Genomic DNA, 14,028 nt, shown 5'->3' on the forward strand with positions numbered 1-14,028 from the left:
AGAAAGTGGCCAGAGACCAGATACGGTCCTTGAGGTCATGCCACCATGAGCCACCCAGACACACCCAGAAGTGTGCTTTACTAAGCTAAGTATCTCTCAGGTTAATCAAGTTGGAATGAAACTAACCATTGGGCCAGGGAGATAGCTCAGCCACATAAGTGCCTGCCTGGCAAGCGCAATATGCTGAGTTTGATCCCTGGTGTAAGACTAACCATCAGAAGTGAGAAATTTATAAAAGGGAAAATTTAATTTTTATATTTATCCTTATGTAACCAACACCCTCCCACTAAAAACTGTAGCTCAGTGAAATAAAGTGCTTGTTTAGGCAGGCACAGGGACAGGGTTCAATCCCTGGCATACCCTGCCTGCCCTTCTCCCAGGGCATGCTGAAATGGCGTTTGAGATTGGGCATGGTGGCATGCTCCTGCAATCCCTGCACTTGGGAGGCTGAAAACAGGAGAATCACTGAGTCCGATCTATATAGTGAGACCCTGTAGACCCTATACCAAATACGAAAACCAAAACAAAACAGAAATACTGCATCTACATGAGTGAATGGGCTAGGAATCTATCTAGTGACACACACTGTTCCTGCCTGACAGGTGCAGGTCCTGAGTTTGATTCCCAGTACCAAAACCAAAACCAAATGTTATCCCAGTGCTGACAAAGATAGCAGTATACCCCTATGGGGATCCAAAGGCCCATTTGTTACAATATCCAAAATACTCAGTTTTCAATAATAACAACAAATTATAGTAAAGAAAAAAGAGTGAAGTGTGACCATACACAAGAAAAAATTAAGGCATAGAAATCTCTTCTGAGGGCTTAGGTGTTGCACATTATTTCCCTAAGCCCTAAAGAAATCTATGTTTAAGAAAATGAAGTTTCTTTCATTATTTGGAGGTGCTACATTTATTATACTGTATTTAAAAAAAAACTCTTAAAAGGTTGGGGGTGGCAGCGTAAGCCTATAATACCAGCACTATTTGGGAGGTTGAGTCAGGAGGATCTTTGTGAGTTCAGACCAGCCTAGGCTACAAAATGAGCTCAAGGCCAGTCTGAACTGCAGTTACCCTGTCTCAAAAAGCATTCTCTCTCTCCCTTTCTCTCTCTCTCTCTCTCTCTCTCTCTCTCTCTCTCTCTCTGTTACACACACACACACACACACACACACACACACAGAAAGACACACATTTACATCCAGAAAGCCCATATTAAAGTATTTTGAATAGAGCATATGCCATCTAATTTTGTCAATTTGACTGGATGAAGAAACTTCTGGAGAGGTAATCTGATCATGGGAGAGCTATATTCATCAGTGGACTAAGCCACTGATGATGTTCACAGCTAAATACGCCATTAGAATGTGGGGCCTGGTCGGAGGAGGTGGATCACTGAGGATGTTCCTTGGGAGGACATTTATCTCTGGTGTTCTTTCTCTATGTTGCACTTCACAGCTGACATAACATGGGCAGCTTTGTTCCACATCACCCAACCATGGACAGAACCCTGTAACAGCCAAATAAACCTCTAATGATTATCAGGTATTTTGTACTACCAACAGAAAGCTGACCAATATCAAGCAATACGAGATATTTGTAAGGCCTTTCCTGGTTTAAAACTGACATTAATTTAGGTGTTCGTATTCCAGATGAAGTCAAGAATACTTTTCTAAAGTACACAACAATGAGAAAAATATGAAAAAGTTGAGATTTTTAAATGAAATTGTGTTAAAGAGTAATCTTCCTTTGAAAGGCTTTATTCAACTACGTTCATCACATTAACACGGAGGAAGGAACTTATGACATTTATATTCTTTTGGGTAGTGCCCATTTCCTACCACTTGTCTGTAACTAGGGATTTTGTCCTCACACCTGTTTTGTTCCTGACAGATTCACTGAGGACGTCAGATCACGGGTCTGTATGAGTGGATGTGTCAGTTAAAACAGGACTTGCACCCTGGAGCCGCGTATCTAAACAGCACCCCAGGCACTTCCACAACTTCCCGGTATCCACAACCTTGCTAACAGCGGATCGCGTCAAATCGGACCTGCGCCCTGGGCGCCAATCCAGACAGTGGGGCGCAGAGCCTCACGGGAAAGCAAATTGTGCGCTGGTGGCCAATCCCGCGCGGGTTCTGCGCATGCCTCACGCAGCGGCCGCCCTCGCTTTCCCTTGTTTTTCGCGGGCCTCAGATGGGAGGCAGTCCGGGGCTGCCCAGCTGCTGTTCTTACGGGACCCGCAACACGACCCGTGATCGACGGGTGAGTTCCAAAGAGCAAGGTGAGGGGCCAGCGCCCACAAATGGGGAGGAGCCCGCGGCGCCCAGGACCGCGGCGCCTTTGTCAGGATGTGAGGCGGCTCAGCACAGGTCCAGCCCAGCACCTCGCTCACTCCGCTCTTCCCTCCCGGCAGGTTGATGGGCCCGCGGGTGGGGCGAGTGTGCGCATGCGCCGTCGTGTCCTCCCGCCGAGGCGGTGCCGCGAGGGACCGAGGGACTGTGCGGGCGTGCACCTTCTTGAGCCCGGTACCCGGGTGGGTCGGTGTTTGTGGGAGTCGCTTGCGCTACGGGCTTCCCGCCATGGCCTTGAGGCCCGGGCCCCCTGTCTAGACATCCCAGGCCCTTATTGCTCCAGCGCTTATCAGGTAGCTTGAAGAATTATCTGCTCTTTTTTGGTAGAAAAAATTAATTTTGAAAGCCATCGATCTTTTCAAGATCTCAGTTTGTTAGTGGTGCAGACTTAATGTCCGATCTCTTGACTCCCAAGCTCATACCATCTCCTTTTTTACATGTGTCAAAGGGTGTTAATTATGAAACATACTTTTTAGAAACAAAACACTTAAAGATACTAAAATTATTTTTTCTTCAAAGAATACTTTTTGCAGCTTTTGGTGCATTCACTAACAACTAAGTAATATTAGTGACAAAATTGATCTTTAACCTAAATATTTTAAACAGCTATTTTAATGAAGTAAGTTATTCATTAGGAACACTGTTAACTTGTTCCTTCATTAGACAGTGTTGTTAACTTGCATGAACAATTTTTTTATATGTATGTATTTGTGAGCATCAAGGGAGATTGAAGCTTAAAATCCTGAGGAGGCACATATTCACATTTACTTGGTGTAAAAATTTTGTGCTCAAGAGCTACATGATTATATTACAGCAGTATTGGTGTTTTTTTGTTTTGTTTTGTTTTCCATTTCCCCTGATCATCCTAAAGTGTGAAAAGGACAGGGACATTCTTCCACAGAGAGCATTTCATCTAGGGTGTGTATGTGTCTGGTAGGCAGGACAAATCATTCATCACCCTTTCTGCTTCTAACCCAGTTGTAGATTAAGAATTGCCTACATCTTTTGAAGACTAGCACAAAATGAGCAAGGTAAGATGTTTATTCATTCCCCATGTTATTTGTAAGAGTCAGTATATTGTGAGAAATTAGGTATAGATAAAAATTAAGCTTGACAAAAAATATGAAGATCTTTATGTTTTTTTGATGGGAAGATAATGTATCTTCTGTGGGAAGATCCAGCTGATCTTTTGCTGTATACTGACTGTATGATCTTGGAGTCACTCGTGTGTTGCAGATAAGTCTCTAATATTTCTGGCCACCGTGGAAAAGAAAGGCATCTACTGTATCTTCCACAGGGAAGAATGAATCTTTTGAAGACAAAAGCTTCCTAGAAGATACCTTTTTTGGTCATAACATAGGTACACATGTTGACTAACCTTCCAAGGGCAACCCCAAATGAATGAAACATTACCTTAAATCCGTGGTGGCAGACTTATGGCATGCATGCCACAGAGAGCACATGAGCTAACTTGCACCAGCGGCTAAACACTTTGCAGTGAATAAGGTCTGGAGTTCCAGTTTTGGCACATGGTCTCTAACAGTGTTCCCATCACTGCCTTAAAAATATTCTTTAGTGGTGTTAAAAAGAGAGACATGGTTCAAGTAGTGTCAGTTTTTGGGTCATTTTGTTTAATCTTGGTGTATAATTTACAGCACTGAGAAGATGCGTTGACCCACATTTTTGTCTGAATACGTGTATCAAATTAGCAGTTTATCACTTCACAATGTACAAGTCTGCAAACAGTTTCACTCCAGATGCCCTCATCTAGTGCTCATTGCTCACCCAGTGGCATGCTGTCCTGAGGGAGTCATTGTAGAGTCCAAAAGGGATGGCTGTGGTTGCACTAAGGTTTTGTTTTGTTTCAAGTTTTCTACATTCCTTTTTTCTTCCATCCAATATCAGTTTCTTTGAGCTAGAAGAGCTGTAGCTTTTCTTGTTGTGTATGTTTATTGTATCATTTTCAGTCTTTGTCTGGAAGATACACTCATTCATTTTAGGATATTTTTTACAGAATTTTGATTTTTCTGGTGGCTCTTTTTCTTAGCATTATAAAATATTGTTTTGTTTTTTACATTTACAGATTGCTTGCTGGAGTTTTTCCCAGTGTCTTCTGACTTCCACGGTTTTATTCAAATATTTATGTTTTGCTGTTGAAATAGCCTACTTTTTTTGTTCCCATTGTTTCAATGAGAAAAATAATTCTTGACATAAGTTTCTTTTTATGCTAGCAATAAAGTGTTCTTAACATATATATCATCTCAGTATGTGCATTACATTTTTATTCTCTATGCTTTGACAAAAATAGATTGCTAACTTTAATATAATGTAGTTAATTTATGTCTTAAGAGTTCTTTTCATGAGGTAAAAATTTTACTGCTTTAACTTTGTAAGTTATTCCAAAATGGATATCTGTTCACACTTAAGATAGAAATAGGGGGCTTGTGAGTTAGCTCAGTTGTTTAAGCGCCTGCTGGGGCAATCCAGTCTGGCACAGAGGACCTGGGTTCAATCCCCAGCTCCACATGCCTTACCAGATCCTCCCTTAAGGCAGCCTGAGCCAGCCAAAAAAAAAACAAGAAAGAAATACAAATACAATTGCACTAGCACCATTTATCAAATGATTGTTCTTATATCACTCTTGTCATGAATCAGTTGACCATACGTGTATGTGTGTGTGTCTCTGTTTTGAGGCTCTATTCCATTGCTACTTTTAAAAATCCTTGTGCCTGTGTTATACATTGATTTGGGCACATTAATAATAATACTTGATATATGACAGTAGTTCTTCTGGCTTAGATTTTCCTCAAGATTGCTTTGTCTATTTGAAACCCTGCATTTCCACATGTTTTAGCATTAGCTTGTCTAATGGCCATCAAAATAGCTGCTGGGAATTTGTTTGAGATTCTGTGAATCTGTACAGTAGCATGGGTAATACTGTTTCTCATGTTGAGCCTTCCCATCTGGAGCTTTCTTTGGTTTCTTCATTCTGTCTTGCAATTCTCTATGTAAGTGTTTTATTTTTCATGCTATTATTTTATTTTTTATTTTTATTTTTTTTTTGTGGAACCGGGGATTGAACTCAGGCCCTTCACTTGCAAGGGAAGCACTTATTTTACTGAGCCATCTCCCAGCCCTTTTCATGCTATTATTAATTATACCTTTCAAAATTTAATATTGTTTTGCTGATAGACATGTCTAAGATTTGTTATACTGAATGAGTAACTGTATCCTACAATACTTTTATTTGGATTTTCTTTGTGCACATAATTATGTTACTTCTCTAAGAGCTTGAGAAAAATGTTGTCATAGCAGGCTTCCTTATGTTGGTCTTAGTTTTAAACATTTCCCGTATTTTAATGTAAATGTGTTTGCTGTAACCATTTATGGAAATCCTTTATCATATTGAGGAAATTCCTTTCTATTCCTAGTTTTCCAAGTGTTTTCTTCTGTGTCTTTTTTAAAAAAAATGTATTTAGTACAGGGTCTATAGGGTCTCACTATTTTGTGTCTTTTCAAGACAGAGCTTTGCTATGCTGCTCAGGCTGGCCTTGAACTCAGTTTGTAGCCCAAACAAGCCCCAGACTTGCAGCAATCCTTCTACCTCGGCCTCTTGAATACTAGGATGACAGATGTGCACCAGCACACCTGGCCATATAAAGCATTTTTAAAATCATGCATTTCTGCGCCTACTGATATCTGCCATTCCCACCCTGCACCCCACCAGGGATTGAAATAGAGACCTTGCACTTACCAGGCAGGTGCTTATGCCAGGCAAGTGTTTATGCAGCTGAGCTATATCCCCAGCCCAATCTGTTGTTTTTTAAAAACTATTCTTATTTTAATTTTGAATTTCAGGAAATTACTTCTGATCTTCATATTCTGTCCTCTCTCTAAACTAGATGTAAGGTGATTTTTTGCTCAGATTTTGTGTTTTCTCTCATTGACTTTCTGAGAACCTCCAGTCAACTCTTGTTGAATCAATTTCGAAATTGTTAATATCCCTCAGATGCTTACTTTCATTCTGACTCTCCAGTATTACACTTTAGATCTAGCTCGTGAAAGCCCTACTTTGCTGACATACCACTCCAGTCCAGTGTCCAGTGTTCTCAAGGATGCCCCATGAATTGGTGATCACTTCTGTCCTCAGTGGCCTGTTTGCATGCCAGTTCCTCTGATAGTAGTTGGTTTAAGTGATGGTGTTTCATCCTTTGTCTCTTGCCTTTCTCAAGAGAATAGGAGGGGCTGGGGAGATAGCTCAGTAGAATAAGTGCTTGCCTGGCAAATGCAAGATCCTGAGTTCAATCCCCAGTACCGCGGGCAAGGGGGGAGAAAGGAGAATAGGTTCTAAAATAAAAATCTGATCACATTATTTCAGTGTATGCTCACATCTCTTCTGTGTCTTCTTTTTTTTCAGAACACTGACCCCAAAATAGAGATATCCATTTGAGAGGTTGTCCAAACAACCCAATTGACTGTCATCTGTGTACTTCACAGATTCTCAGTCATAGTAGTTTCATAGTTCTTCCATTTTCTACACATCCTAGTGATTGTCTCTGAGTTGAATAGAGCTTGGAATATATATTGTGACCAAATAAAATATTAGGCTGTGTTTCTGCATTTTAAAATCCAAATGAGAAGTTGGAATGCATCATAAATATATTGTAAATAAATTTCTGTAATTTGTAAGTACAAATGTTTGTGTAAAGCCACTGCATAATGAGTTTCCTGAGTGTTTCTCTGACCTTTTTACTCATGGCAGACCAAGCCAGATCCTCCTGTCCTCCTGTGCTTCCTGCCTTGTTGCTGGTTTCTTGAGCATCTGAGAGGGTCCTGCCTTTGCTTATGCCATTGTCCTGTCCTTTTGGAAATGCAGTGCAATATTATCTTCAGCCAACTTCCTCAGTGAAGTTCAAAGTAGATCTAATTTTGGTCCTTATTTATATCATTTGTATTGTCTGTAGTTTCATTTTGGTACACACTAAACATACTACTACATTTATTTCCTTATGAGATTATACATTCCTGAAATTAAAAAAAAATTATTCATCCTACTATTTACAACTGTAATAGTCCCCTACACAGTGAGGACTACTGATTTTTTTTTCTTAAATTAATACTTGAATGCCATAGCAGAGTATTCCACTTAGTTTCCTTAACCCTTGAAGTATGTGTCCCAAAAATTCTTAGAATTTTCATAGCCTATAAAGTGCATACAGTGTATTTTTTTCCATGCCATCTAATGCTATACATTTTTAACTGAACAGAAATCCCAGGGATCAGTATCATTTAAGGATGTGACTGTAGGCTTCACCCAGGAGGAGTGGCAGCACCTAGACCCAAGCCAGAAATCCCTGTACAGAGATGTGATGTTGGAGAACTACAGCCACCTGGTCTCTGTAGGTAAGGGTGTGTTATGTGATTCCAGTAGCATTTGTTTATGCCTTCCATTGTGAAGCATATGGCACTGTGCAATGTAATTATTTGAGAATCTGTTTCAGAAATCCAAGAGTGGATTGGTTACTTTTGTGCACCTGAAGATATCTGTGTTCACTTCTCTAGTGAGATGTTGTAGTATTGTGTGACCCCTCCATCAGAAGTCACAGCCTGAGTCCTTAACCATTTCCCATTAACAGGGTATTGTGTGACAAAGCCAGAGTTGATCTTCAGACTGGAGCAAGGAGAAGAGCCATGGGTATTGGAAGAAGAATTCCCAAGGCCAGGCTTCCTAGGTGAGTTAATTTGTACTGCACAAACATCAGAAGAGTCTGCAGTTAATTCAGACTGGCTACCCTGAAATTTTTTTGAAGAGTATCTCATTTAAGGACCTAGCCTCTATTGATCTCCAAACTCAAACTTCTAATGCCACTCTTGAGTATTTTGGGATGCATCTAAAGCATTTTCTATTTTTATACCTGGTATTATATTGAAGTTTTTCAATCTTCGCCCTTGCTTTTCTTGGCTACTTCATGTTCCTCAGAGCCATCTCAGTTTCCCACTTACTTCCATTGTGCTCTCCACTTTCTGTTGTCAGACATTCTTTGATATATTCATTTTTTGACTCATAATTTTTGCTGTGTGCTAGTCACTTTTTAAGAGCTGAGAATATAGTAGTTAAAAAAAAGAAAACAACCCTAACTGCTTTTATAGAATGTCTTAGTTACTTTTTTCTTTTTGCTGTGACATAATACCTGACATGCAGAGTTAAAGAAGGAAAAGTTTATTTTGGCTCACAGTTTGTAGAGGTTTCAGTCCATAGTTGGCTGGCTCCAAGGCAGAGAGGCGTTGCAAAAAAGCAGCACAGAGGAGAAACTGTCCATGGCAGGCAGAAAGCACCAAGTGAGAAACAATAAACAACAGCCTTCCTTCTATCCCTTATAGTCTATCCAGGCTACCCACTGTTAAGGCAGGTAGCACTCAACAAAATTCCCATTATTCACTCCCAAAATTATGCCAAACCAATCAGTGGACTGATTTAATAACCACACACTCTTGATCTTAGCATCATATGCCCTAGATCCAGCCACCTCAGAAAAGCCCTGCTACCATAATACCACATGAGGCTTAGAGGGGACAACTAGATATAAGCCACAATTCAGAGGTAGTACTAAAAACATAAAGGTGTTTATGGTGTATTGAAATTTCTGTATGATAAAGACTATCAAAGAAATCAAAGCCAATGTAGATTGATGGAGTGTACTTTGAGAATAGGGAAAATCTTAATGAAAAAATAATTTAATTTTATTCATGCCTTATGTAGTTCCAGTGCAATGTGTTTATCCTTTTAATTTTGAAGCATAAGTACACTGAGTATTGTGCTGTAATTATTGGTAGATTTTCAGCAGATGAACAGCATATAATACATATTTGTTTAAGTTCTCTTTCCATTCTATAGAGACTATATTGGGGTGGAGAGGTTGTCCAAACAACCCAGTTAGCTGTCATCAGTGTACTTCACAGATTTCTCAATCAAAGTAGTTTCAGCATCTTCCATTTTCTACACATCTTAAAGATTGTCTCTGAATTAAATAGAGCATGGAATATATATTGCAACCAAATAAAATATTAGGCTGTGTTTCTGCATTTTAAAATCAAAATGAAAAGTTGGAATGCATCATAAATATATTGGCAATTTATTTTTGTAATTTGTAAGTACAGATGTTTATGGAAAGCCACTGTGAAAAGTCCACTTTTCACAGTGGCTTTCCATAAACATCTGTACAACGTATTAAACAGTGAAAGGAAGAATGGTCTCTGTCAGAGAATAAGAACAATGTGAGAATGTCCTCTGGCCACTGATATCAGACATTCTAGATGTGTGTCCTCTGATTTTTAAAGGTGTTTTGGATAATTAATACTTTTGTTGTTGTTATTGTTCTTTGTTTTTATTTTTTTGAGACACACTCTCACTTTGTAGTTCAGGCTACCCCTAAGCTGTGTAGCCCAGGTTGGCCTCAAGACCGTGAAAATTAATTAGAGGACAACTGTATTTTTCTATGAACATGATTATGGTGACTTAGAGTAAATTGAAGGCATGAGGGTAAGAAGAATTTTTATTACCTCGATGTGTAGAAAGAGGGTAATAACTAAAGAACTAACAGTTGTAACAGATAGAGAGGGGAAGGGCAAAGTATTTGAGGAAATAAAAGCTGAAAACTCCCCAAATTTAGCCAAAGACAAAACTACACTTTCAGGAGCCTGACCTAATATCAAATGACGTAAATTCAAGGATATCCAAGCTGAAGGAACATGATGACTAGATTTTAATCATTAGCCATAATTCATCAGTCATAATGAAACAATGCATTGCCTGTAGCTAATGGCAGCATGACACAGGGATGTACCATCAGACAGGTGGTTGCTAAGCCATCTGTGGCTGCTAAGCTACTTCTACAAAATGACTAGAGAAAGTTTTCCACACAGAAAGCAAATAATACAAGACTTGAACCCTTAGAAATTGAAATAACTATAACACATTGCTAGAATTTAAACAAATACAGTTAATAATGCATAAAAATATCCAGGCATAATGGAGAAGACAGAAAAGAACTATATATGGGTAACATTTGAGTTAAGGTAATATAAATCTGGAATCAAATATGAAATATTTGTAACATAAGTCCTAGAGCAAAGATTAGAAAAGTAAGTATTTCATATAAGACTACACAGAAGTGGATATGATAATATTAAAAGATGTTAAGCTTTTTTAGTAATGTAGAAATATAGGACCAGAGTTAAATACTTTATACCAGTCTACATGAAAAGAAATAATAGGGTGTGGTGGCACATGCCTATAATTCCAGCACCATGGGAGGTTAAAGCAGGAGGATTATAAATTTGAGGACAGCTTGGGAAAATTAGGAAGACTGTGTTGCAGAATTTAAAATTAAATAAATAAAAAGTTGTATGGATGTAGCTCTGTGCAAAGACCCTGGGTTTAGTCCCTCATATGCCCCCACTAAAAAAAAAAAGGGAAAAAGAAAAAATGTAATCTAATAATATCAGTTATTGTTGATAGTGCGTATCAGTGGAAATTCTTTTTTTGTTTGCTTTTTTTTAAAAAAAGGGAATAAAAAATAGTAAAAAAAAATACAGAATTTCACTAAATACAATAATAAGTCAACAATGGTTGTTATGTTGCATATTGTTGTTTTCCAATTAGTTGTTCAGATTACCAGATATAAGCATGTGAAATTGATCAAAAAATTTATAAAAAATTAAAAAGGAGACTAAAAAAATGGAAGCATTAACTGTGGCCTTTAAATAGACCTGAAGAAATCAGCAGTACAAATATCTGAGCTATCCTGTGTATATACGTTTCTTTTTCCCTTTTCTCTTTCCTTTATCCCAGTTGTTCTTTCCCTTTGAACAGTTTCTTTCACTTTCACAGTATCTATTATACCTTTCAGATTTTATTTACTCTTTTCATTTTCTTACACTAGGGAGATATGATATTACACACATGAGTCTTCATCTGTTTGAAATATATAGTACATCTCAAGGTATAAAGTATAAAACTAGATCAAAGGAGATATGTGTATATATATGACACTATATATAGTGTCATAACTCCACCACTTTGGAAAAGTTTTATCTGGGGGGCCAGTAAGATTGCTCAGCAGTGTAAAGCACCTGCTTAAGGCAAGCTTAGGCAGGCCCAGGGGACCACAGTTCAATCCCTGGCACCATATGTTATGCCAGCCCTGCCCTCCAGCCAAATAAATAAATAAATAAATAAATAAATAAATAAATAAAGAGTTCTATCTGTGTGGTTGAATATATACATCCCCTTTGATCTAGCTTTTTACTTATACTGCATCTTTTGAGTTGTACTGTTTATTTCAAATTGATGAACCTGTTGCCTTATTTTTTATGTATATATGTATTTATCATTCTTAATATACCATTGGTAGATACTTTTAAAACTATAGAAGAAAGGTAAAGAGTAAAGACAAAATATACCATTCTACTTTTTAAAATCAATAAACAGAATTGTACCTTAAGATTTGTGTCAGAATAGTCCTCCCTGTCCAGCCAAGAAGCAGTAACAAGGACTGGATTTACTTTCCCATCTGAGACAGCCAGGTCAGTCAGAGGAGGTACATGAAGCACTGACATTCAAGCATTGATCATTATACAAACAAGGACATACTCAGAGCTAAGACACAAGATCTGATCCCTCTGCCCCACAGGGTAGAGACAGCAAACCCAGCAGGGATGGCAGACCCAGACAGTGCTCCGTACACATACTGAGTAGAACATTGGGAGCAGTAAATTTAGAGAAGTTTAGACTGCTTACAGTTTACACAGGTGCTATCTGCACGTAGACATGCCTGGCCTTCTGGACTATTCAGCAAAGTACTATTAATGTATGTTTGTGAGGAAATTAGTGAAAGAACTTTTTAAAATAATTAGAGGGATGAGGTTGTGAATTAAGGCAGGAGACAGGAAAAGGAATGTTGCATGACTGTCCTGCTACAAGGTTGCATATGGTTAGTTTTCTGGACTTATGTGTAAACGTAAGAATTATATAATTCTGTATGCCTATTTTTAAAATATATTCTAATTAAAAAAAATAAAATAAAATAATTAGAGGGAATAGTGGGCAGCACTTGAACAGGGGGCAGGGACTGTTCCCACCAGCCAGAGTGAAAGTTCTTTCTTTATAGTAGACTTGAGAGCTGAGAAGGCCTTGCTCAGGACTAAGGTTCAACACTGTTCCAGATTTGAGCAGAAAAGCAAAACATAAGAGTATCACATTTTCTAGATGTTTTCAGTGTGTCTTAGTTGCTTTTCTCTCATTGTTGAGAGAAAATACCTGACACCCAAAGTTAGAAAGCAAAAGGTTTATTTAGTTCACAGTTTGTGGAGGTCTTAGTCTATTTTTAGTTGACTCCAAGGCAGAGTGGCACATGGCAGAGGAGCACCACAGGGGAGAACAGTTCATGGTGCTCACAGGATAGCAAAAGCAACAAGGGAGGGGGAGACAAGACTTTTTGTGTCCCTTACATTGTATGAAGGTTACCCATACTGGGGCTAATGTAGTACTTATACCCTTACTCCTAGCCAGAACTATGCTAAACCATTCAGTAGACTGATTTACTATTCACACATACTAAAGCCTAATGTTATACCCTCTAGATTTGGCCATATAATGGTGACTTGAATTTTCTGGGGCTTTTTCCTTCCCTAGTTATAGTAGTCGTGGGTTGTTACAAGTAATTTTTTTTTAATTGAGAAACAAATAGCAATGAGACAGTTTCAAAGCAGGTTAGTAAAACAGTTACAATAATTAATACATTGCATATTATTGTCTTCGTGGTAGTTTTTCATAGTACAAGATGCAGATGTGATATCCTGTCCAAACACTGTTAGTACAAATCTTTCTTCTCATTGAATTAAGAGAAAGTAGCTGTATATCTATCCTAACTATGCTGTATATAGATACAAAATGGTCCTTCATTTGTATCCTTTTTTGTTTAGTTTTGTCAGAGATGGGTATTCCATTGCCATTTTAATATTGTAGGTGTGTGAATTCAGCAAAATAATCCAACATAGTCCAGTAGTCTATAATAGTAGTGGGTTATCTGTAGGACTGGCAATGTCAGAAGTTGTTGACTTGAGCCTTTTACAGCTCAGCATATTAATATGGCTTTACTTTTTATACCTCATATTTATACTTTTCTGGTGGATGGTTAAGACCAAGATAAAACAAGACTTATATAACAAGAAATGTAACTTTTGTATCTGACAAGGTCAGTCAAATCCCCTCAGGATTTACCCTGAAACCTTGTACTCCAGTTTGTAGATCCTTTCTCAGTGTCAGCCATGTGGATGAGTCATGGCCTATTACAAGTAATGTTATGAGCTTGCCTAATGTCAGTCATCATTATTTTATGGAGATTGCATGGAGAGATTTAAGTTATTATTAATACTTTGAAAACCAAAAATATGTGTTCTGATAGCCAGATTCTTTAACCTTTTCCCACTATATCAGGTTTTTTGTTTGTGGAGGCTTTTTTTTTCCCCACCTCAAACCCTTGAAATAGAGAAACTATATATTTTGATTATTTGCAACTCTAGAAATGGAACAAAACCTGAGCCTTTACTTTAAGTGTAATGTATTAACTGTTAACTATTAACTATTGTTATTCTATAATTTTTAAATAAATTTT

General features: G+C 38.1%; 1 protein-coding gene across 1 annotated transcript in view; it reads left to right on the forward strand.

Annotated features, from left to right (window-relative positions):
• Positions 1 to 2,124: 2,124 nt before the first annotated feature.
• Positions 2,125 to 14,028, forward strand: part of LOC101583016 (zinc finger protein 33B-like) — a 20,647-nt gene continuing 8,743 nt past the window's right edge. Inside the window, exons 1-4 of the mRNA XM_023721251.1 lie at positions 2,125 to 2,264; positions 3,332 to 3,384; positions 7,621 to 7,756; positions 7,990 to 8,085. Of these exons, the coding sequence (XP_023577019.1) occupies positions 3,376 to 3,384; positions 7,621 to 7,756; positions 7,990 to 8,085 (241 nt within the window). The 5' untranslated portion in view covers positions 2,125 to 2,264; positions 3,332 to 3,375. The remainder of the gene's footprint in view (positions 2,265 to 3,331; positions 3,385 to 7,620; positions 7,757 to 7,989; positions 8,086 to 14,028) is intronic.

Source organism: Octodon degus, unplaced genomic scaffold (assembly GCF_000260255.1).
Source record: "Octodon degus isolate 3935 unplaced genomic scaffold, OctDeg1.0 scaffold00081, whole genome shotgun sequence".
Taxonomy (NCBI): Eukaryota; Metazoa; Chordata; class Mammalia; order Rodentia; family Octodontidae; genus Octodon; species Octodon degus.